Source organism: Dama dama, chromosome 1 (assembly GCF_033118175.1).
Source record: "Dama dama isolate Ldn47 chromosome 1, ASM3311817v1, whole genome shotgun sequence".
Classification (NCBI taxonomy): domain Eukaryota; kingdom Metazoa; phylum Chordata; class Mammalia; order Artiodactyla; family Cervidae; genus Dama; species Dama dama.
Genome location: NC_083681.1, coordinates 47,970,202 through 47,994,365, shown reverse-complemented (window position 1 = coordinate 47,994,365; position 24,164 = coordinate 47,970,202). Strand labels below are relative to the sequence as shown.

The 24,164-nt window shown below is 39.8% G+C and overlaps 2 protein-coding genes across 2 annotated transcripts; both read right to left on the bottom strand.

The window, feature by feature from the left end:
• Positions 1-12,115: 12,115 nt before the first annotated feature.
• On the bottom strand, positions 12,116-13,075 carry LOC133054229 (olfactory receptor 52H1). The gene has a single exon (XM_061139061.1). The coding sequence runs from the start codon at positions 13,061-13,063 to the stop codon at positions 12,116-12,118; it is 948 nt and encodes a 315-aa protein (XP_060995044.1). The 5' UTR covers positions 13,064-13,075.
• Positions 13,076-23,006: 9,931 nt separating this feature from the next.
• Positions 23,007-23,948, bottom strand: LOC133053989 (olfactory receptor 52H1-like). Its single transcript, XM_061138540.1, has one exon. The coding sequence runs from the start codon at positions 23,946-23,948 to the stop codon at positions 23,007-23,009; it is 942 nt and encodes a 313-aa protein (XP_060994523.1).
• Between the last annotated feature and the right edge of the window lie 216 nt (positions 23,949-24,164).

The window sequence follows — 24,164 nt, the reverse complement described above, 5'->3', positions numbered from 1 at the left end:
TCTGACTCTTTGCAACCCCATGGACTGTAGCCGACCAGGCTCCTCTGTCCATGGGATTTTCCAGGCAAGAGTACTGGAGTGGGTTGCCATTTCCTTTTCCAGGGGATCTTCCCGACCCAGGGATCGAACCCAGGTCTCCAGCATTGCAGACAGACACTTTATTGTCTGAGCCACTAGGGAAGCCATCTAACCCTAATCCCTTTAATATTAACTGATGTTAAAGGGATTAAGCATCATGTTCCTTCCACCCTGAGGGAGATATTAATCAGAAGGAAGGAAATATGGAATGGCCATTTTCTGCTCCATTCTGTGACAAATGCTTAGATAAAACTCATCTTCCTAGATCCTTTTCCAGAGGACACTTAATTAGCTCAGACCCACTCTCCCAACATCACACTCCTCCCAGTCTGTCTAGTACTTTTTCCCAGCTGCCCAAGGTCTTTGGCATGCCTCCGCCCACTCCCAACTCTGATGTACCATAACTGTGTATACCTGGCTCATGGAACTTAATTTCTTCTTTGACCAGGGCAGATATCCATGCCCTGATTCTGCTTTGTGGTTCTTCTTTCTTCTGTCCCTTGTCCAGGGGAACATCCTCTGGTTCTACAGAAACTCAGTTGGAGGAATTCTGATCTGACTGAGGACACGGCAGAGCATCAAGTTTGGGCTGCAGTGGAAGGGACCGGGATCAGATGCCACAAGGCAACTAGTAGTCACATTAAAATAGTGGAGGGAGGAGGATTTTACTTACTGGGGTTTAAGTGGGTAAAGAACAATCTGGAAGAAGGAGCCAAGCTTGGGTTTTGCGTGTTCTGACTGAGGCCAAGTTTTACCCTTGAATTTTATGAGACATAGTGACTGGTATCTTAACCTGCTCCTGTGACTAAGGAGTTTCAGTCAGGTTAGCAGAGAACAAAGTTTGACCCTGGGCGAAGCTGTCAAGCTCCACACCATTTGTGTTTGCTCTAACTTTCTCTGCAATATGCCTCTTGGACATTCTCTCACATCCCCACACTGACTCCTGCAGATTAGAGGCAGGTGAGAAACCAGGCTAGGCTTTCCCACATGGAAGTCTTGGCTGTGTATAAACCAGAGATTTCTCCTGAAAGATGAGGCTTTGCCAAGTCACGGGGACTTGTTTCACTTCTCACCATGGAGCAGGCCCATTACGTCATGGCAAATAGATGGGGAAACAATGGAAACAGTGACATACTTTATTTTGAGGGGCTCCAAAATCCGTGCAGATGGTGACTGCAGCCATGAAATTAAAAGACACTTGCTCCCTGGAAGAAAAGCCATGACCAACCTAGACAGCATATTAAAAGCAGAGACATTACTTTGCCAACAAAGGTCTGTCTAGTCAAAGCTGTTTTTTCCGATAGTCATGTATGGATGCGAGAGTTAGACTATAAAGAAAGCTGAGCACCGAAGAATTGATGCTTTTGAACTGTGATGTTGGAGAAGTCTTGAGAGTCCCTTGGACTGCAAGGAGATCCAACCAGTCCATCCTAAAGGAAATCAGTCCTGAATGTTCATTGGAAGGACTGATGTTGTAGCTGAAACTCCAAGCTGAATTGAACTGAACTGATATGGTGGGGTCCCTGCAGGCTCCTTTAGATCCTGGAAAACTTCTGCCAGGACCCACAGGGCATTCTCAGCCTTGACAAGGGAAGGAGGATGTCAACTCCCTCAGGGCCTGAGAACATCTCTCACAAAACCACAGAGCAAGCACAATCCATTCCCAGATGGGGGCCCTACAAGAAAGTCCTATACTTAGGATCTGTGGGCCCTACTAGCCCACTTCCTCTTGGAAAAAATCCCAAAGACGCCATTCCCTCCACGTCTGCAGCCCACACTTCTACCCTTTTAATGTCCTTTAATGGGCTAAGTGAAGGGGAAGAGGAGGAAGCCGGGGACTCCCTCTAGCCTCATCCTCTGCACTGTGTCGGGTTCTCTGTGGGCACAGCTTTACCCTTCTTATCCTCCGTCTGACTGCTCTGCTTTGCCTGCCAAGTCCTGCTCCTCATCTCCAAGTTATAACAGGGTATTCCCTCCAGCAAAGGGTAGAACATCAAAAAACATAAAATGTAGCAGGAAGCATTAAGAAAAAAAGAAGGCAGAGTGCAAAAGAGTTCAAGAAATGAACTCAAACAACAGGTTTCTTATATGATTTGGGAGTGAATTGATTAATCACTTTGAAACTTCCTTTAAACAGTTTGTAATCCCCTTCCTGATTTGTGAGGAGTTAAGAGTGAGAGGAAAACACATTTTCCTTGCTTCTCTTTATTCCCACTTGAGCACAGTGATTAATTACCCTGAGGCCAGATTACCCAGTCTCCAATCCTTGTACTGCCACACGAAAGCTCTGTGACTTTAAACAAAATACTCAACTTCTCTATGATTCAGTTTCTTTGTTTCTAAATCAGGGATAAAAATTAGCATATATAAAGAAATAACATAAGGTACAGTAGTAGCTGAAACACAGTAAATACCCAGCATATGTTAAGCAGTACTGGTATTTAATCCTTAACCCTCTTGTAACTCTTGGAATCCATTCTTCTCATGGTCCTTTCTACTGCATTCTTAGTTCTTAATTTCACAATCTGACAAAAAGTCCTTTATCAAATCTTAAAAAAATAAGGTGAGCAGGGACTGAACTAAGGCTATTTGAAAGTAGAATGGTCTTAAATCTAGAAAAAAAAAGGCGGGGCGGATGGCTAAAAGAAGACTGAAAGATTCAGATTAGATCTGATTAGACCAAAGGAAAAAAAATTTCCTTTGCCAATAGCAGACCCAAGCAAAGGAGGTTGAATATAAGACCATTTCTAAATAAAATGAGGAATATGACAGCATTGTCTTCTAATCCAACTCCTTGTCCCTCACCTCCACATTTTCACTTTATTCTGGCTCAGGAATGGTGCGCGGGAGAAAGGGAGTGGTGGTCCCTTAGTTACTTGACGTCCACACTGGCCTTCTGCTGTGGGGTACTCTCCTGTGCATCCCAAAGTTGTTCTCTGAGAAAAAGTCTGAACACCTCATTCCCATCAAAACTAAGGGGCTTCTGGGAGCATCTCCTCCAGGATGGGCACTTTAGTGGGACTTTTCAGTATTGGGCTTAATATGTAGTAAATCTGGATAGGGGATAAAGACACCTTTTCAAGAGCCCCCAAACTCTTTCTAGGATGTGACTGATCTTGGCTGATGAATTCATGCTACTGATGGAACAGTACTCTCTTACCTCTTTGTTGTGAAACAGTGGTTAAAGATTAGGACCAGGCATCCAGCCTCCCTCTTTTCTCTACCCAACACTTCTTCAGTCCCTGCTGCTCCAGCTTGTCCATTCAGCAGTCAGCACACTCAGAACCTAGGAGATTCCAAAGATGCTCCTATGGTCAGCCTGGGAGAGAGCAGGTGGGGAGGAGAAGGATTTATGAATTTCTTCTCTGTGCCCCTCAGAGGGCCATGGACCCTGAGCCCCTACAGGGATTGAGAACCTGCTAGTCACAGCTGTGAGGTGTTAATGAGGAATTAGCAGAGATCTGTAATCACCTCCGCTGACTCTCCTGGTCCCCAGATTTATATGCCCCGCACATTCAGAACCTGGGCATAGGTAGAGACTGAGCAGAGAGGTCTCTGAAAATCCACTGGATGGGCAGCAGCAAACTCAGATGGAGATGAGTTATACGAAAATGCTCTACAAAAATGACAAACCTAGTTATCATCTAGAAATGGACAAGGACAGTCATTTTGATTTAGCATTGTTTCTGCCTTACCCTTTTAAAGAGACAAACAAACCAGCTGGGTGTAAAGAGCTTGGGATTTTGAATCAGGCAGACCTGGTTTGAATAAAATTCCATGGCTAAGTAGCCTTGAACAAGTTTCTTAAATCTTCTGATCTTGATTTTTTTCCTTTGTGTTGTGATGGTTGGTGTATCTTCCCAAAGAAGTGGTTGTGAAGATAATAGTAACAAGAGTAAATCACCTAGTAGGGTGATTTAATTAAGGAGAATTAATACAGCATTACTCAAGGCTGTGTGGCTTAGAGTCATCCTGAGGAAAAACTCTGTTGGATCCACATCACTTTTGGACTCTAATAATAAACATTATTAGTTTCATAATGTTTCCCCTCCTCAAAAAAACGCATCCTTCCATTCAGAGGTACATAATAGACTGCAGCACATGCTAAGTCACTTCAGTTGTGTCCACCTCTTTGCGACCCTATGGATTGTAGCCTGCCAGGATCCTCTGTCTGTGGAATTTTCCAGGCAAGAATACTTGAGTGGGTTGTCATGCCCTCTTCCAGGGGATCTTTCCAACCCAGGGATGGAACCAGTGTCTCTTATGTCTCCTGCACGGGCAGTCAGGTTCTTTATCACTAGCTCCACCTAGGAAACCCCAATAGAATGTAGTAATGAAAGGTATTTCACAATATCTCACATACAGTTTATATTTGTTTTTAGTTTACATAAAATTATTTTGTGTTTATACAATTAAAGAAAAATTCAGTTTATCAAAAATACAAAATATTATATACTATTGTACTTGTGTTCTTTGTTATTCCAGAAAAATCATTTCATGTTGGGTCTTTTCCTTGTGGAGCATGTTCATACACATTCTAACCTGGAGTGTCTGAAAGCAGTTACTAAGTTATGGCCCGGAAACCATAAACAACAAGCCCGCTGTGCGAAGGAGACATGACTTCTGAGTGAGGAATCCAAACTTCACTACTTCTTGTGAGAGCACCTGCTCTAAGCAGGTTCCCCTTTTGTCAGACATCATCTTGTATATTTAAGAGTTTAATGATATGGAAGTCCAAATCACAGGACAAATAAAGCCAGAAAATTTTTCTTCTATAATTGCAACTTGAATATACAGATATTACCAGCATGATAATTATTTTATGCATGATTTAAATATGAAAGTGATGTGAAGGAATAATCATTTTTTAGCATTCTTGTTGACAAACACAACCAACTTAGACCTGTATATAAAGCTATGAACAAAGGATACAATATGTAGTTTAGGGTTTAACCTTGGTGTAAAAATATGTCCTGATAGAAACCTGCCTCCTGAGAAATCTGTATGCAGGTCAAGAAGCAACAGTTAGAACTGGAGTTCTAAATAGGGTTCCAAATAGGGAAAGGAGTATGTCAAGGCTATATATTGTCACCCTGATTATTTAACTTATATGCAGAGTACATCATGAGAAACGCTGGGCTGGATGAAGCACAAACTGTAATCAAGATTGCCAGGAGAAATATCAATAACCTCAGATATGCAGATGACACCACCCTTATGGCAGAAAGTGAAGAGGAACTAAAAAGCCTCTTGATAAAAGTGAAAGACGAGAGCAAAAAACTTGGCTTAAAAAAAACCTCAACATTCAGGAAACTAAGATCATGGCATCCAGCCCCATCACTTCAAGGCAAATAGATGGGGAAAGAGTGGAAATAGTGTCAGACTTTATTTTTTGGGCTCCAAAATTACTGCAGATGGTGATTGCAGCCATGAAATTAAAAGACACTTGCTCCTTGGAAGAAAAGCTATGACCTACCTAGACAGACAGCATATTAAAAAGAAGAGACATTCAGTTCAGTTCAGTTCAGTTCATTCACTCAGTCATGTCCGACTCTTTGCGACCCCATGAATCACAGCACGCCAGTCCTCCCTGTCCATCACAAACTCCCGGAGTTTACTCAAACTCGTGTCCATCGGGTCGGTGATGCCATTACTTTGCCAACAAATGTCTGTCTCTGTTTTTCCAGTAGTCATGTATGGATGTGAGAGTTGGACTATAAAGAAAGCTGAGCACCAAAGAATTGATGCTTTTGAACTGTGGTGTTGGAGAAGACTCTTGAGAGGCCCTTGGACTGCAAGGAGATCCAACCAGTCCATCCTAAAGGAAATCAGTCCTGAATATTCATTGGAAGGACTGACATTGAAGCTGAAACTCCAGTTCTTTGGCCACCTGATGCGAAGAACTGACTCATTGGAAAAGACCCCGATGCTGGGAAAGATTGAAGGGAGGAAAAGGGGACAACAGGGGATGAGATGGTTGGATGGCATCACCGACTTGGGTGGACATGAGTTTGGGCAAGCTCCAGGAGTTGGTGATGGACAGAGAAGCCTGGCGTGCTGCAGTCCATGGGGCCACAAAGAGTCAGATATGACTGAGAGACTGAACTGACTGATAGAAACAGTGATAGGTGTGGGCAAACACACTGGAGTAGCTAGCAAGATTAAGGAGCTTAATTACATCAGAATGTAAACCTAAAGGCTTGCTAGGGAAAATAAAAGCTAAACTGAATGATGTGTTTAGATAATCAAAATAGGGAACTGTATAAAACTTACTGTGTTAAATTCAAGGTTATTCTCTTTATTGTGTGATAGTATGGAAGCTGATCAAAAACAAGTTTCTGCCTATGAGGAATGATGGCTATTGTAGTGAAAAGCTCTATTGAGATGTTTGAACTATGGAATGAACTTTCATTGTTTCTGCAAAAGAAGATGACCTTTTTTTAAAAAAAATATTTATTTTAATTGGAGGCTAATTACTTTATAATATTGTGGTAATTTTTGCCATACATTGACATGAATCAGCCATGGGTGTACATGTGTCCCCCATCCCGAACCCCCCTCCCACTTCCCTCCCCACCCCATTCCTCTGGGTTGTCCCAGGGCACCAGCTTTGAGTGCCTTGTTTCATGCATCAAACTTGGACTGGTCATCTGTTTCACATATGGTAATATGCATGTTTCAATGTTATTCTTTCAAATCATCCCACCCTCGCCTTCTCCCACAGAGTCCAAAAGTCTGTTCTTTATATCTGTGCCTCTTTTGCTGTCTCACATATAGGGTGGTCGTTACCATAAGATGACCTTTTGGTCCAACTTCTTAAGGAAGTAAACTGGACAGACAGATTTTTTTTAACTTGACTCTCTATGGCAATATTAACATTCTAATACTTTTATGCAACATACTTTCCAATAGTAGGTAAGTTTTAGAGGCAAATATGGAAGTTAGAAATTTGGGAGGTCAAAGTGTCTCCAGAATGTTGCAATATAATCCTTAAAGTAACAATAATTTTCAATAAGTTATGAGCTATATATTGCACATCTACAAAGACTATCACTGAATACCTTACACATTTAATAGAATGTTTTGAATTTTATTTTTTTATCAAAACAAAATCCAACATAGGAAACTCCAGGAACATAGGAAGTTCCAGGATTCAGAATTTACTCTTTCTACTGAAAGATCATTTGAATTCAACTGTAAAGTATAGGATAAATTATTGAAACTGACTACTAATAAAACTGAAGATAAAATAATGAAAGCATAGCTTTGCTTGAATAAATAAATAAAAGATAAGCAAATGTAATTATAGTGGTGTCATTGCTATAAAATTATCTCTGCCATTTTACTTAATAAACCTTTGTCAGATAGGTTTTCTGACTACTCACATTAGCAAAAAAAACTAATCAAACCAACACACAAAATATGATTTAAACAGAAATTATTTCCTAGAAGTAGTATTGTCATCAATCAAACCTGTTAGATAAATTAACAAAATCAATGTAAGCTCATTTAATACATTAAAAATTTAAATATTGATATACTTGACAAATATGAGGCTTTCAGTTTTCACTTATAACTTTCATTTAACTATAGTTGCAGAATGGCAAAATCTCATGAAATAATTTAAGTTCTCTACATTAGTCACCTGTATGCATGCTTTCAAGAAACAGTGTGTACAATTTCTGTAAGTTCTTTATTTTTTTCTGGTTTTATGCATTGTAATATATTTTATGCCTTTTGAATATAATAATAAAAACAAGGCTTCTATATTCAACACATTTAAAATTTTTCTACTAATTAATTTTACTGTACTTAACAAAAGTATTAATCTACAGTTTGGGGACATTAAAAAAGTGGTGACTCCTCACTGACATTTTGAGAAGAGCTGATCTAGAGGTCTTTCTCTACATGTGTCTTCATATATGTACATCCACATTCATGATTCTGCAGCCAACTGAGCTAGAATTATTGTTCTGCGAATTCTGACTCATTCATGGTGTGTCCTCCCAAGTTTAGACTTGGAGATAAAACAGTAAAAGCCAGTCTGAATATATAGTCACACCATATTCTTGAATCCAACACTACCAAAAATAAAGCTCACACTTCTATATCCATCTGACTCCTATGCTTATCTATCAACTAGGTTGCAAAAGGAAGTAGCAAATGTATGACTGATTTTTAATTTTCAAATACCGATTATAGCATCAAGCTACAGGACTGTTCTTCATTTGCTGGTACTCCGATCAGTCCCCTACATTCACTGAAGACTAGTTTATGAGCTCCCATATTTCTCACTGCACAACCCCTACAGCCCCTGAGCAGTGCATCACCACTAGGGATGATGCCTCCATCAATTTACACTTTCAGATCTTTGGAACACATGGCTTCCCATGTACGCTCAGACCATCCCTTCTGTCAGGCACATCCAATTCCCATTATCCTTGAGGTTCACTTTCTTTGTGTTCTTTAAGACAATCACAGAAATGAACTCTCCTTTAAGACAGTTACAGAAATCTTCCAGGAAGCTGTCTTTGACTCCAATTAACTGAGTTTGCTTCTTTATGCTTCCTTAGCACTTTAACCTAATCATTGCAGTACCTTGTGATACATAAGATTATCTGAGTAAATTGCCTATTTATGTGATTTACTCCTTTTACTAAATTATAAGCTTCTTGATTTTAGCAGGTTGTGTACTTGGTCAGTGTCTCTACTCCTAGTTTATATGTATTTCCTTTCACATAACATGTACTTTGTGAATGCTATTGAAAATATGACATAAACCATTTGTAAATTTACTTAATAATTTAAGTTATTAAAGGTGTCAGGGACACATTTATCAATTCCTACTATTTGTGGAGTGGGCTTCCTTGGTAGCTCAGCCATATAGAATCTACCTGCCAATGCAGGAACTGTGGGTTTGATCCCTGGGTCAGGAAGAGGGCATGGTAACTCACTCCAGTATTCTTGCCTGGAAAATCCCGCAGACAAGGAGTTTTGGTGGTCTACAGTCCATGGGGTCGCAAAAGAGTCGGATATAGCCTAGCAACTAAACAATTTGTAGAGTCCAGTTCTAAATTCTGAGTGTAGGAAGATAAAATAACTAATGCCTCTATTGGTAATGTCATTTTAAAATATTTTTATTGGAGTATAGTTGCATTACAATGTTGTGCTAGTTTCAGATATCTTTAATATAAGAGATGGGAATTTGCAAAAAGGAATAGATATAGGACAAGGCAACTTATGTGTGAGACAGTCACTGATGATTTTTGTATAATTATTCTTTTTTCATTAAAACCAGAACATGTAATTTCATTCATGGTCTGACATGGAATAGAATATTCATAATCAACCTCACCAGAAAGAGACATTAGCAGCTATTTAAACTTAAAGGAAGAGCAAATCAGGGTTTAACCAGTTTTCTCCTCTTATAAACAGTAAAGGGAAGGATTTTAAATAACAATGATGAGCTTGGGTTTGAATAGGATGAGTCTGACATGAGAATCTTAGTGGTAATTAGTGAAAATACTAACATAACAGCTAACATTAGAATGATGTTTTACAATCTGCAAAGCACACTTACTTACATTTTGCTTTTAATATTGGTATTGACCCTATGAGGTAAGAAAGCACTGAAATTTATCAGAAAGATTACACATGAAAACTAAGATATAGAGTTATCAGCAAAGAGGCCATAAAGTCATAGAAATAAACTCTCCTGAGAAGGCTAGAAAAGTTATAATAGATAACTAGCCCAAAGATAGAGGGCTGGAGAAGGAAGGGGAGACAGTCGCTTCCTTTGTTGTTTTTTCTAGGTCATTAAGCTTCCAAGGGAGCCATTCGTGCATGTCAGTGAATAACCGCAGATTCCAGGATGAAAGAAGTATGTATTTTTAAATGATCCCAGCTCAGTCTCTATTTATTTAGTTTTCCATCAGTAAACTTTTTAAAATATCTTCTCTTGGAAAAATCCATGTTCTCAGTGAGATGTAAATAACCAGAAGAATAAGAGATCATCTCTTTTGATATCCAACAGCATTTTTAGCAAGCTGGCACAAAAATACAGAATACTCACTTAGTCAACTGTGGCTTAATTGAAGATAAATATAGTTCACAAAAACAATAATGGGTTTCCCAGGCAGCGCAGTGGTGAAGAATCTGCCTGATAATGTAGGAGACCAGGGCTCAATCCCGAGAGAAGGAAATGGCAACCCACTCCAGTATTCTTGCCTGGGAAGTCCCATGAACAAAAGACCCTGACAGAGCTCCAGTCCATGGGGTCTCAAAGAGTCGAACACAACTTAGCATACAAAAACAACAAAAATCGGCTCTGATTCTCCTAGATAATTTTTTTTTTTTTACCTTCCTCTGGAGTCTGCTTTCACATGAGTAAGGTTATGTTATGTTCAGTGAGACTATCAGTAGGACTTAGCAGATTCTTTTCTAGCTCCATATTTATGACTCCCTTGCCATGTGCTTTGGAAAAGTCATTTTCCTCTAAGAGCTTCAGTTTCCTCTTCTAAAAATGAGGTCTGGACGATTCCAGTCCCCCGGGATATGGTCCTGCCCCTAATCCCTCACCTCATATCCCACCTCACTCTGTTGTGACCACACAGACCTTGTTTTTAGCCTCAGCTCATGTCAAGCTGTTTTCAGCCCCAGGGCCTTTGCATGTCTTTGCATGTTCTGTTCTCTCTGCCATTGTCTTTCTCATCAAGTTTTAGTCTATCATTGTATTTGATTTTGTTTTTCTATTGATTATATTACTATTTGAAAGTAACACATTTATTTTCTTGCTCCTTATTTGTTACTCTCCCTGGAAAATAAGCTCCAGAGAAGCAAAGCAGAGCCTCTTCCATATTATTAATCCTGAATGCTTAGGACAAAACTTGAACTATATTAGGTACTAAATAAGCAATTCCTGGTTGAATGCTGCTGCTAACTCGCTTCAGTCGTGTCCAACCCTGTGCGACCCCATAGACAGAAGCCCACCAGGCTCCTCTGTTCCTGGGATTCTCCTGGTTGAAAAGACAATTTTCAAAAAAACAGATGGAAAGAACTCCACATCTTTCTTTGATTACAACATATACCTTCTCAATTCTAATACTTACGACATTTGGGTGCATCTTACCTTGAATGTATTACTTTACTGTAGCTTTCCCATTCTCATCCCGACAACTCACCAAAGAAATGTATTTTAGTATTGAGTCTTTTGATCAAGGAAATAGACTCTGTAGATAAGAACTCCACAAGTCTTCCAGCCAATGTTGTTGTTTTTTTGTTTTGTTTTACTTTCATATTGGCTTGAGTTCTCACCTATGTATTGTAGGAATGTTGTAGGAAGTCCAGCCTTCTTCTCAGATCTCCAGTTATTTTAGGGAGTCATTTTTCCTGAGCACTATTTCTGAAGTTCACTTTATTAGTATGTCTTGGAGCCTAAAAGCTACTTTCCCTTCCCAAAAACCATGGCATTGATAAGTATTTTCTCTTATTCCTATTATAGCAATGTTGATAGAACTCATTATTTATAACAGACTTGTACTAGAAGGTCTTTGGTATCTAAGGATTGGGCATTTAAAGTGAACTACATAAACATAACATGGACAATAATTAGAATTTGTGTTATTAAAAATGTCCTAAATCCATCTAATAACCCCCTAAGCAAAAAAGTTCAATTTTATATTTTCAGTTTTAATCTCTTTTCTTCAGAGTCTTTGTTCCATTTCACATATTTTTCTCTCTCCATAACTACAAATTTCAATTTCTAAATCGTTATTGCTATTTTCTATTTAAACTAACTCAGCACTCTGCTTTCCCCTCCTTCTTCCAGATTGTATCCTGCGCAATTTCATATTCCAAAAACAATCAGGTCATTAAGGAGTATTTTAATACATAAAAATCTTTCTTTCATATAAATCATAACATATTCATAAAACACAAAATCTGCTCTTACTTTAAATAACATTTACCTTTTAAAAAATTCTTACACATTAATATACATTAAAAACTTCTCCTAACTTTTCCATTGCACAGTGGAACACTATAATGTACCCTTTATAGAAAATAAAATGATGACCTTTTCTCTGATCTGCTTGGTCTTCACTCCATAAACAATGGGGTTGAGGGCAGGTGGGATAACAATGTAGAGGTTGGCAAATATGATGTGGAAAGTGCAGGAGACATTGTGTCCAAAACGGTGGGCAAGGATGGAGAAAAAGGCAGGTGTATAAAACATGAGGATGACACAGACATGGGAACCACAGGTGCCCAGGGCCTTCTGGCGGGCTTCTTGGGAGGGGAGGTGGAAGACAGCACAGAGGATGAGTGTGTAAGAAACAGCAATGAGGATCACATCTGAGATGACTGTCATGATGGGAACACAAAAGCCATACCAGATGTTGATGGAGATGTCCGCACAGGCGAGCCGGGCAACACCTATGTGCTCACAGTATGTGTGTGGTATGATGCGTGTCCTACAGAAAGGTAGGCGTGTGAGCAAAAATACAACTGGCAGGACGATGCAGAAACTACGAAAGGAGATTCCCACCACAATCTTGATGATGGTCTTGGGGGTCAAGATAGTGTTGTATCTCAAGGGAGAACAGATGGCCACATAGCGGTCAAATGCCATGGCCATCAGGATGGCTGAATCCAGGACAAAGCTGTAGTGGAGGAAGAACATTTGTGTGAGGCACCCTGGGAATGTGATTTCTCGAGCCCCAAGCCAAAAGATACTGAGTGTTTTAGGAACACCAGCTGTGGACAAGGTGAGGTCAGTCATGGCCAGCATGGAGAGAAAGAAGAACATGGGTTCGTGAAGGCTGCGCTCCACCAAGATTAGGTAGAGAAGGATGCAGTTTCCCACAATGGCTACCATATAGATGATACAGAAGGGAATCCCAATCCACACATGGGCGTGCTCCAGGCCTGGGATCCCCACCAGAATGAAGGGTCCTGGGTTGTCACTGCTCAGGTTGAAAAGGACCATAGCAGACCAGGATGGCACAAGTCCCAGTTCCTAAGGACAGAGGGGGATAAATGTTAGGCTCATTTGAGTCACTCTCACTTCCAACAGCTCATTATATATCCCCCAAAATAAAGTGGCTGTCTAATTATAATTCAAAGTGAGACACTTTTGTATGAAGAAAGATTGTTATGAAGATAGCGGGTACCAGCAGGAGCCAGGTTGTCTCATATATGTTGGAAAGTACAGTCATTCCCTTAAAGAGTTTATCTTATTCACTCTGGTTGCCTCTGATGCTTTACACAGCTTTTCCAAGCAGTATTCCATACTGACATGAATCACTTTGTATCCACAGTATACTGTTGTTACAAACTACCAATTTCCAGGACATATTTTTCTGTGGGTTGGTGGATTACAGTACACATGATAATTACGGACATTGGTAGTTAATATTGGCTTCCTCTGTCACTGTTTAATATCAGTCTCTGCCCCCAGCAATTATTCACTCTTTTTCAACTTCATGATGACTGTTGTTCTTCTATTTGTGAGGTCCATACACTTTTTTGCCATTCAAAAACTTAATTCAATTTAGCCAATACTGCCTGAGTCCCACACTATGCTGGTAAACAGGTATAACTTAAATTTAAATTTTGCTCCTCGAAAAATACTTTTTTCCAGCACTCTGTAAACTATACAGTTGTATAATATCCTAATGCTTTGGACTTAATAACAATTTTGGTCAAGATTTCTGTCCAAAAGTACAATTATTTCTTTGCAAATACATATTCTATTAGATAGACACACAGGCTACAAGACATTTACTTTTAGATACACACACACTTATTAGTTCTTAAAATCTTAAGCATCCCTTGATCTATCCTTGCATTTTCTCATACATTTTACCATCATATATTTACCCACACGCAATCTTACACAATAGGGGCATTGGTGGTTCAGTGGTAGAATTCTTGCCTCCGATGCAGGAGACCCCGGTTTGATTTCCAGCCAATGCATCATGGTTGTGTTTGTTTTGAGCTTCATTGGTGGTTCAGACAGTAAAGAATCCACCAGCAATGTGGGAGACCTGGGTTCAAGCCCGGGTTGGGAAGATCCCCTGGAGAAGGGCATGGCAACCCACTCCAGTGTTCTTGCCTGGAGCATCCCCATGGACTGGAGAATCCCATGGACAGAAAAGCTTGGCAGGCTACAGTCCATCGGGTCACAAAGAGTCAGACAGGACTGAGAGACTGAGCACAATCTTACACAAACCCCCTTTTTGCTCTCATACATGAAGGCGTACATCATACACACATACACTACGAAAAACACAAAGTATTTCATGACAGAATTGTCTCATTGCCATTTTCTTTGTAATTTCCCAAAATATTTACTCTTGAGTTAATTTTTTAAAGACTAAGTCCTCGAAATTTTGCCATTTGCAGCAACATAAATGGACTTGGAGGGTGAAATAATTCAGAGAGAGACAAATTCTGTAGGATATAAATTATATGTGGAATATAAAAAAAAAAGAAAAGAAAAGAAACCAACAAACTACTGAATATAACGAAAAAGAAGCTAGCTCACAGATATAGAGATTTCACTAGTGATTACCAGGGAGGGAGAAGGGGTAAGGAGCAATACAGTGGTCGGGGAGTAGGAGGTACAAATTATTGTGTGTAAGAGGCCACAAGGATGTATTGTACTACAGGGGGAATACAGCCAATATTTTGTAATGACTGTAAATGAAGTGTAACCATTGAAAATTGTATTAAAAATGATTCACTTCCCAGGAGGGAATAAACATGAGCTGTTCATTTGAGATCAAGAGAAGGATGGTAGCAGTAGACTCTCAAAACAAGAATGTCCACATACTTAAGTCCACTCGTCAAGTTAGGGCTATGGGTTCTTGCCACACATCTGACAGAAGTGACCAGAACAATACTTACCTTGGCCATCCTTAATCCAGCAGTTTATCTTTCTAATCACTTGAAGCATGTATCCAAGTACAGGAGACCATCAATTCAGCTTCAAAATCTGAGTTGTTCAGGGAAAAAGTTGTAGCACTCAGTCCATGGCTCCTAGAAAATGGAACCTTGAGTTTTTCATTCACTCTCTCTTTCTCTCAAAATCATATTTACAACCAAACCTCTTCAAATAACCAGCACTCACCTAGTTTGGTTACTGGGCTAAATGCAGAGCAGAAAGATTATGGTGATAGACACACAAAAAATCTGCAAGAGGACCAGACATATAAACCCAAGAAAAAAAGGGGAGATGGAAGAAAAAGACTGATAGGCTGATTCCCTGTTCTTTCCCCACCCACCACCCCCACCACACCGGCCATTGTTCAATGCCAAGAAGAGGTAAATAATTAGGGCCTGAGGGACTCTAACACCCTCTCTTTTTATCCTCAAGAGAAGACTATAAAGAAGATTACCCTAACCCTGATGGGGCCTGTGAGCTAACACAACCTCAGGGTATATATAATTTTTTTCTGGGTATTTAATTATCTATTTATTTTTACATGATAATTAGGCATTATCAAAGGCATAGGACTAGAGAACTACAATTATGTAACATGGCTAATCTAATTATAAAGCTTACATATAATTATTAATTTTTATTTTCTGATGAGTTATCATGAACTATGCTTTGTCCTACTAGCACATATTTTTTTTAATTTATTTTTTTAATTGAAGGATACTTTCTTTACAGAATTTTTTGTTCTCTGTCAAACCACAACATGGATCAGCCACAGGTGTACATTCAGCCCCTCCCTTTGGAACCTCCCTCCCATCTCCCTCCCCATCCCACCCCTCGACAGAGCCACTGTTTGAGTTTCCTGAGCCATACAGCAAATTCCCATTGGCTATCTATTTTACATATGGTCATGTAAGCTTCTGTGTTACTTTTTACACACATCTCACCCTCTTCTCCCATCTCGCTGTGTCCATAAGCCTGTTCTCTATGTCTGTATCTCCACTGTTGCCCTGTAAATAAATTTTTCAGTACCATTTTTCTAGATTGAGTATATATGTTAGAATACAGTATTTATCTTTCTCTTTCTGACTCATTTCACTCTGTTAATAGGTTCTGGTTTCATCTGCCTCATCAGAACTGACTCAAATGTGTTCCTTTTTAAGGCTGAGTAATATTCCACTGTGTATATAAACGTGCTGCACTCAATATGCCAGCAAATTTGGAAAACTCGACATTGGCCACTGGACTGGAAACGGTCAGTTTTCATTCCAATCCCAAAGAAAGGCAACGCCAAAGAATGCTCAAAGTACCACACAATTGTACTTATCTCACATGCTAATAAAGAAATGCTCAAAATTCTCTGAGCCATGCTTCAACAGTACATGAACCATGAACTTCCAGATGTTCAAGTTGGATTTAGAACAGGCAGAGGAACGAGAGATCAAACTGCCAACATCCATTGGATCATCGAAAAGATCAAGAGTGCTCCAGAAAAACATCTATTTCTGCTTTATTGATTATGCCAAAGCCTTTGACTGTGTGGATCACAACAGACTGTGGAAAAATATGAAAGAAATGGGAATACCAGACCACCTGACAGCATCTTGAGAAATCTGAATGCAGGTCAGGAAGCAATAGTTAGAACTGGACATGGAACAGCAGACTGGTTCCAAATGGGGAAAGGAGCACATCAAGGCTGTACGTGGAGAAGGCAATGGCAATCCACTCCAGTAAAATCCCATGGATGGAGGAGCCTGGTAGGCTGCAGTCCATGGGGTCGCAAAGAGTCAGACACGACTGAGCAACTTCACTTTCAGTTTTCACTTTCCTGCATTGGAGAAGGAAATGGCAACCCACTCCAGTGTTCTTGCCTGGAGAATCCCAGGGATGGTGGAGTCTGGTGGGCTGCAGTCTATGGGGTCGCACAGATCCAGACATGACTGAACTGACTTAGCAGCAGCAGCAGCAAGACTGTATATTCTCACCCTGCTTATTTAAATTATATGCAGAGGACATCATGAGAAACACCATGTTGGATGAAGAACAAGCTGGAATCAAGACTGCTGGGAGAAATATCAATAACCTCAAATATGCAGATGACACCACCCTTATGGCAGAAAGTGAAGAAAAACTAAAGGGCCTCTTGATGACAGTGAAAGAGGAGAGTGAAAAAGTTGACTTAAAGCTCAACACTCAGAAAACTAAGATCATGGCATCTGGTCCCATCACTTCATGGCAAATAGATGGGCAAGCAATGGAAACAGTGACAGATTTTATTTTTCTTGTCACCAAAATCACTGCAGATGGTGATTGCAGCCATGAAATTAAAGGACGCATATTCCTCAGAAGAAAAGTTATGACCAACATAGACAGCATATTAAAAAGCAGAGACATTACTTTGCCAACAAAGGTCCATCTAGTCAAAGCTATGGTTTTTCCCATAGTCATGTATGGATATGAGTGTTGGACCATAAAGAAAGCTGAGTGCTGAAGAATTGATGCTTTTGAACTGTGGTGTTGGAGAAGACTCTTGAGAATCCCTTGGACTGCAAAGAGATCCAACAAATCCATCCTAAAGGAAATCAGTTCTGAATATTCATTAGAAGGACTGATGCTGAAGCTGAACTTTGGCCAATACTTTGGCCACCTGATGGGAACTACTCATTTGAAAAGACCCTGATGCTGGGAAAGATAGAAGGCAGGAGGAGAAAGGGATGACAGAGGATGAGATGGTTGGATGGCATCACCGACTCAATGGACATGTGTTTAAGTAAACTCCCAGAGTTGGTGATGGACAGGGAAGACTGGCATGCTGCAGATCATGGGATGGCAAAAGTCGGACATGACCGAGCGACTGAACTGAACTGAACTGAACTAATATATACCACAACTTGTTTTTCCATTCATCTGTCAATGGACAATTAGGCTGCTTCCATGTTCTAGCTATTGTAAATAGTGCTGCAGTGAGCAATGGGATACATGTGTCTTTTTTTATTTTGGTTTCCTCAGGGTATATGCCTCGGAGTGGGATTCCTGGGTCACATGGTGGTTTTAATCCTAGTTTTTTAAGGTATCTCCATACCGTCTTCCATAGTGGCTGTATCAATTTATGTTCCCACCAACATTGCAGGAGCGTTGCTTTTTCTCCACACCCTCTCCAGCATATATTGTTTTAGACTTTTTGATGAGGGCCATTCTGACCTGTGTGAGGTGATATCTCATTGTAATTTTGATTTGCATTTTTCTAATAATCAGAGGTGTTGAGCATCTTTTCATGTGTTTGTTAGCCATCTGTTTATCTTCTTTGGAGAAATGTCTGTTTAGGTCTTTTTCCCATTTTTTGATTGGGTTTTTTGTTTTTCTGGCATTGAGTTGTATACGTGTTGCTTATGTATTTTGGAAATTAATCCTTTGGCAGTTGTTTCATTTGCTTTTGTTTTCTCCCATTCTGAGGACTGTCTTTTCACCTAGCTTGTAGTTTCCATTGCTGTGAAAATTGTTTTAAGTTTAATCAGGTCCCACTTGTTTCCTTTTGTGTTTATTTCCTTTATTCTAGGAGGTGGGTCATAGAGAAGCTTGCTTTATTTATGCCATCAGGTGTTCTGCCTATGCTTTCCTCTAAGAATTTTATAGTTTCTGGTCTTACATTTAGGTCTTTAATCCATTTTGAGTTTATTTTTGTGTTTGGTGTTAGGAAGTATTCTAATTTCCTTCTTTTACATGTAGCTGTCTAGTTTTCTCAGCACTGTTTATTGAAGAGACTGTTTTGCCCCAGTGCATATGTGCATATTCTTGCCCCCTTTGTCAAAAAGAAGATAACCATAGGTTCATGGGTTTATTTCTGGGCTTTCTACTCTGTAGATCGACACATCAGGCACTTAAAGGGGCACCCTGGGTGGCGTCCTACTCTGTAGTTCAGGGTGTCAGGCATTTGATGGGCCAGCCTCTCTATTGTTCAGCTGCCGAAGCTGGTGTGTGGGGAGAGAGAGGCTATGGTGATGGTTCCACCCCCTATGCGTGACTCAGCAGTATTGCCTTGCTTCCATGGCTGCCCAGATTCCCTCCACAGGCATTTCCCATCACAATCTCCTCCCTCACATCCCTTCGATCTCTCTGGAGCCAACAGCAGCCCTTGCCCTGGGATTGCTCCACAATCCCTAAACTCCAGCTCCCAGTCCCTAAGTAGTCCAGGGGACCTGCATCCCTGTCTGGATTATGGATGGCTACGACAAGGACTATCTGATTCTCATTCCATTTAGTCTGCCACAGATCAGCTGTTTCACTCTCAGCCTTAAATGTTTCTTCTCTGACTCAGACAATCACCTGGATGTGGGGAGCAGATCCGTGCTTCAGTTCCCCAACCAGCCGAGGGCACGTCCAGTCCTACTAACACTCCTGTTTTTCCTCCTAGTTTCTTCATCCTACTGAGTTTTGCATGGTTCTATATATTCTTTTGCATTGGTCAGGTACTCGTGTCCACTCTCACTCTCTGGTGTTCTGCATGCACTTCTGTGTCTGAAGGTGTATTCCTGACGTATCCTTGGAAAGAAATGTAATCCATGTCCACCTACTCTTCTGCCATCTTGTTCTCTCTATATTTTTGTTTTTGTAAGCTCTGTGCCTGAAGGTGTGTGACCATGTGTGCTCACCTATCAGATTACCCAGATTTTTAGTCTATCACCTCACTTACCAGATGAAAGACTTGGAGCAAGGTACATCTTGTCTATAAAAAGGTGATAACATAGTCTCTACCTCTCAAGAATAAGGGTTGACTATGTAGGGCAGTGTTTTGAAAATGCTTAACACAGTGGGGGACTCACATGCACCTGCTGGAATGCCTGGCCAAATTCAGGATCATCTAATACTGCTTTTCTGAGTAAGGCCCCAGGATCTGCATTCAAAAGCTCTTCAGCGGATTTTTGTGCCTTTTATTTTGCCCGTAAAATTAAAATGGAGGACCCCGTATATATGTGGATGAGAGCATAAAAACTGGGAAATGGGAAAGTTGGTTGGAACTCTATCTACTAAGATAGGAGTGGAACAAATCCTAGATGCTATTTCCTTTGAAGGACAATGTGAAGATGACTGTTGGGTATCAAAGGGCATCCTCTTTGGGCCAACACTGGTTAAACATCCACTTCAGCTTCAAAACCATCTTGTCCCAGACTACATTCACTACCTCCCCAAACCCATTTTTCAATGTGCCTAAGCTCTTCAAATGTCACACCTCATTAGTCGCATGAACTTTTTAAATCAAATTATTAATTTTCAAAGATGGATACTGCTTTAATGAAAAATGTGACAATGGAAAACAATGTTCAGCATTCCTTCTGCAACCAGTCTTTGCAACACAGCACATACCCAGAGCAGCAAGACTGGCTCCACGAAGCTCCTTCCTCAGGAATCACACTCAGCATCTCAGTGTCAAGTCGTCATAGCTTTAAACTGTGTCACTGAGAATCTATGTTTTATCTCAGTTTATTTTGTGAATCTGTTAGCCATATGCATCTCAAGGTAATTTTGGCCTTATGCCATTTAGGCTTTTGAAAAGTCCTAAGAATGTTTTACTTTTGAATAATGGGTAAATCTGTATTTGTGTCTTCTGCATTTCTTTTATCAACATCTTATAGTTTTCAGTGTACAGACCTTTCAACTTTTCTTCTTGAATGATGCCATCCATCCACCCCTATGTGAATGACATCCCATGATTCCCATTGTTTTTAGAGAAAATGTAATTTCTTTTAGGTAGGGCTTTTCGAAAAACCTAACTTGAAGCTGCTGTCCTCTGATAGTCTCTCTCACAAAGGCACTGCTTTTAAAATTTTGGTTGGTTTCTGTCTGTTTTAAAACAATGCAATCTAAAATTATATGTTCAGTTGGGTGTTGATATGATTGAGGCTTGTTTCCCTCACTGGACTGAAAGCTCCACTAAGATGAGGGCTGTCTCTGTTTTGTTCAACATGGTGAAAAGAATGCCTAACACAGGGTTTCAGATGTAAAAATTTGTGTCACATATTGGCTAAATACTCTGGAATGAAAGAATGAGTAATGATTGCCTGAAGTCCACTTAGTACTCTGAATGCCCCAGAATATCAGGACTAAAGCATGCTTAAGGAGGCTAGCATTATGCTGATTCCCCACTAAATTGTTAGCTGCTGTTGAATAGAAAGTTAGGGTGTTCTAGTGCTCTATACTAGGATAATGGACTGAAGAATCCCATGAAGCTGTATATTACGTAAGAATGTGATTAATTATATTACTTGGTGCCCTTTTTCTAAGAAGTCTGAATATATCTCTTCCTCTCTTCATTTCAGGAATAAGTAGTTTTACTTCTCTGGACACCTGACTTTTTAAAGGCACTGTGAATTATGCAACTAAATCTTGCTTAACTAGAGCTGAATTCTTGAACCACGTGGAGTAAGACAAAGAGAACTCATAGCACATGACAACTACATTAAATTTTCTTGTCTTATTTTTTAAAATCTTTATCTCTGCTTTTCCTTTTTGCCTCTACTTTATCTCCTACTTATACTTCATAAAAATTTTTATTTCTGCAAATAATTTTGGAAACAACATACATGGCTAGGTCCCATAGTAAAGTAATTATATATTGAAATTTGAGACTCTGAGTCCCAAGAGTATATTGTTCATACTAAAATTTTATGTTGAGCACTACTGTAGAAATATAAATCTGGTGACCTGTGAGTGGAGGCATAACAGAGGAGAGAAAGCAGAACAGAAGTAGAGACACCATGCAGAACTCTGGTGTTCTGATCCAGATAAAAACGGATGAGTGTTTGACCCTCAGTGGTAAGGAAAGGGATGCTTACCTTGGACTGGTAATCTGCAAATTGTTCAGAAAATAGGAGTAGACTCTAAGGTCAGATAGATATAGGAGAAAATCAGACATCAGCTACCTTAAGCACCCATCAAACACCAAAGACAGCTATTTCTTAACTGATTTAGTGACTAAATGACTCACTATGACCAAGTCAGGCATACTGAGTTTGAAGAGAGAAAGAATAACATCAATTCAAAAAGAATAATATAAATACATTTTTGACATGACATGCGTTTGGGGATACAAAAATGAAGAAGAGACTCAGTACAAGCGGTACTTCTAATCAGTCAAGTTTCAAGCCCACATCTTAGTCTGTACATATGTACATGCTTTTCTATCTTACAGGCGGTGGAATTTAGCTTCTTCTGTATATTTCTTCTTAGAAGCCTTTACCCTCTCCATCTTGTTGGGCTTTCTCAAGATTAAATGAAAAATGAGCTTTGCATTTCATCTTTGTCTTCTTCCTTCCTTGTTCAAAATAAACATCTGCAATCTCAGTTTAATAATTCCATGATTATTTCATGGAATAAAATTATTCCATGAAATAAGATTATTTCATCTTTTCTTTTTAATTTGTTTGTTTTTAACTGAAGGATAATTACTTTACAATATTGTGTTGGTTTCTGCCATACATCAGCATGAATTAGCCATAGGTTTACATATGTCCCTGCCCTCTTGAACCTCCCTTTTCATTTTTCTCTTGATAAACATTGCTTATGTACTAAATACATTCCAGGACCTATACTTGATGCCATTCAGAAATGAGTTGTAGTAGCCAAATTAAAAGTCTAGAACTTCACATAGTCATTAAGGTAGAAATGTCTTGCTCTATTATGACATAGAAATTTTCATAATGTATAAACATGGAAAAATTTTCAGATTCCCTAGAAACATCTTTATAAAGAAAAAAAGATACTGCACATTTTATTTATTTCATTTAAAGTTTTGTATCACATTAGAGCAATCAAAAGAAATTGCCATTTTCTGGTTTCCAGAAACAATATTTAATATGTACTATATATTATTTCTTAGACTAAAATTTTAATTTTTTGCAATTGAAATGGCTGGGAAGACTTCTGCCAAAAATAAAAAAATAATAAAGAAAACAAAAGCACAGCCCCCTGCCTCCTAGATTTCAGGCATGTATCAATAGGACCTCATAGGAAAGAGCAGGAAAATGACTTTGTCTCGGATTTTCTTGGTCTTTACTCCATACACGACAGGGTTGAGGGCAGGTGGGATGATAACATAGAGGTTGGCAAACACAATGTGAAAGGTCTGAGGGACATTGTGACCAAAGCGATGTGCAAGGATGGAGAAGAACGCTGGTATATAGAACATGAGGATGACACAGACGTGGGAACCACAGGTGCCCAGGGCCTTCTGGCGAGCATCCTGAGAAGGGAGGTGAAAGACAGCACAGAGGATGAGGATGTAGGAAATAGCAATTAAAATCACATCTGAGATGACGGCCATGATGGGAACACAAAACCCATACCAGATATTGATGGAGATGTCAGCACAGGCTAGTAGGGCAACACCTATGTGCTCACAGTATGTGTGAGGGATGTCATGTGTCCTGCAGAAGGGTAGACGATTTACAAGGAAAACACATGGGAAAATAACACAGAAGCTTCTGAAGGAGATTCCCACAGCAACTGTGACAATGGTCCTGGGGGTCATAATAGTGGTGTATCTCAAGGGTGAACAGATGGCCACATAGCAGTCAAATGCCATGGCCAGCAGTATAGATGAGTCCAGAACAAAGCTGTAGTGCAGAAAGAATAATTGTGTGAGACAGCCGGGAAACCTGATTTCCTGGGCACCAAACCAGAAGATGCTCAGAGCTTTTGGGACACAGGTGGTAGATAGTATGAGGTCAGTAATAACCAGCATAGAAAGGAAAAAGAACATGGGTGCATGAAGACTATGCGCCATTGCATTCAGAAGGATACTATTACCCACAATGGCCATGAAATAGATGAGGCAAAAGGGGATGCCGATCCAGACGTGGTACTGCTCAAGTCCTGGAATACCCAAAAGGGTGAAGGCACCTGTGTTGTAGCCAGTCAGATTGTACATGGTCATGGAGATCTGATGAATAGCTTCTGTGTCCTAAAACAAATTGTAGGTAATGAACATTTTTAAAAAATCATATGGTAATTCTTCTTGCAGCATTTTCTTAGGGTCAGTTCTTCTCTTTCTTATTGCTAAGAAAGAACCTTCCTTTTCTGTTAACACAATGCTCATCAACTCTAGAAAGATGCTAAAGAACCAGTACTCCTAGTTATAATCACCGAGTCT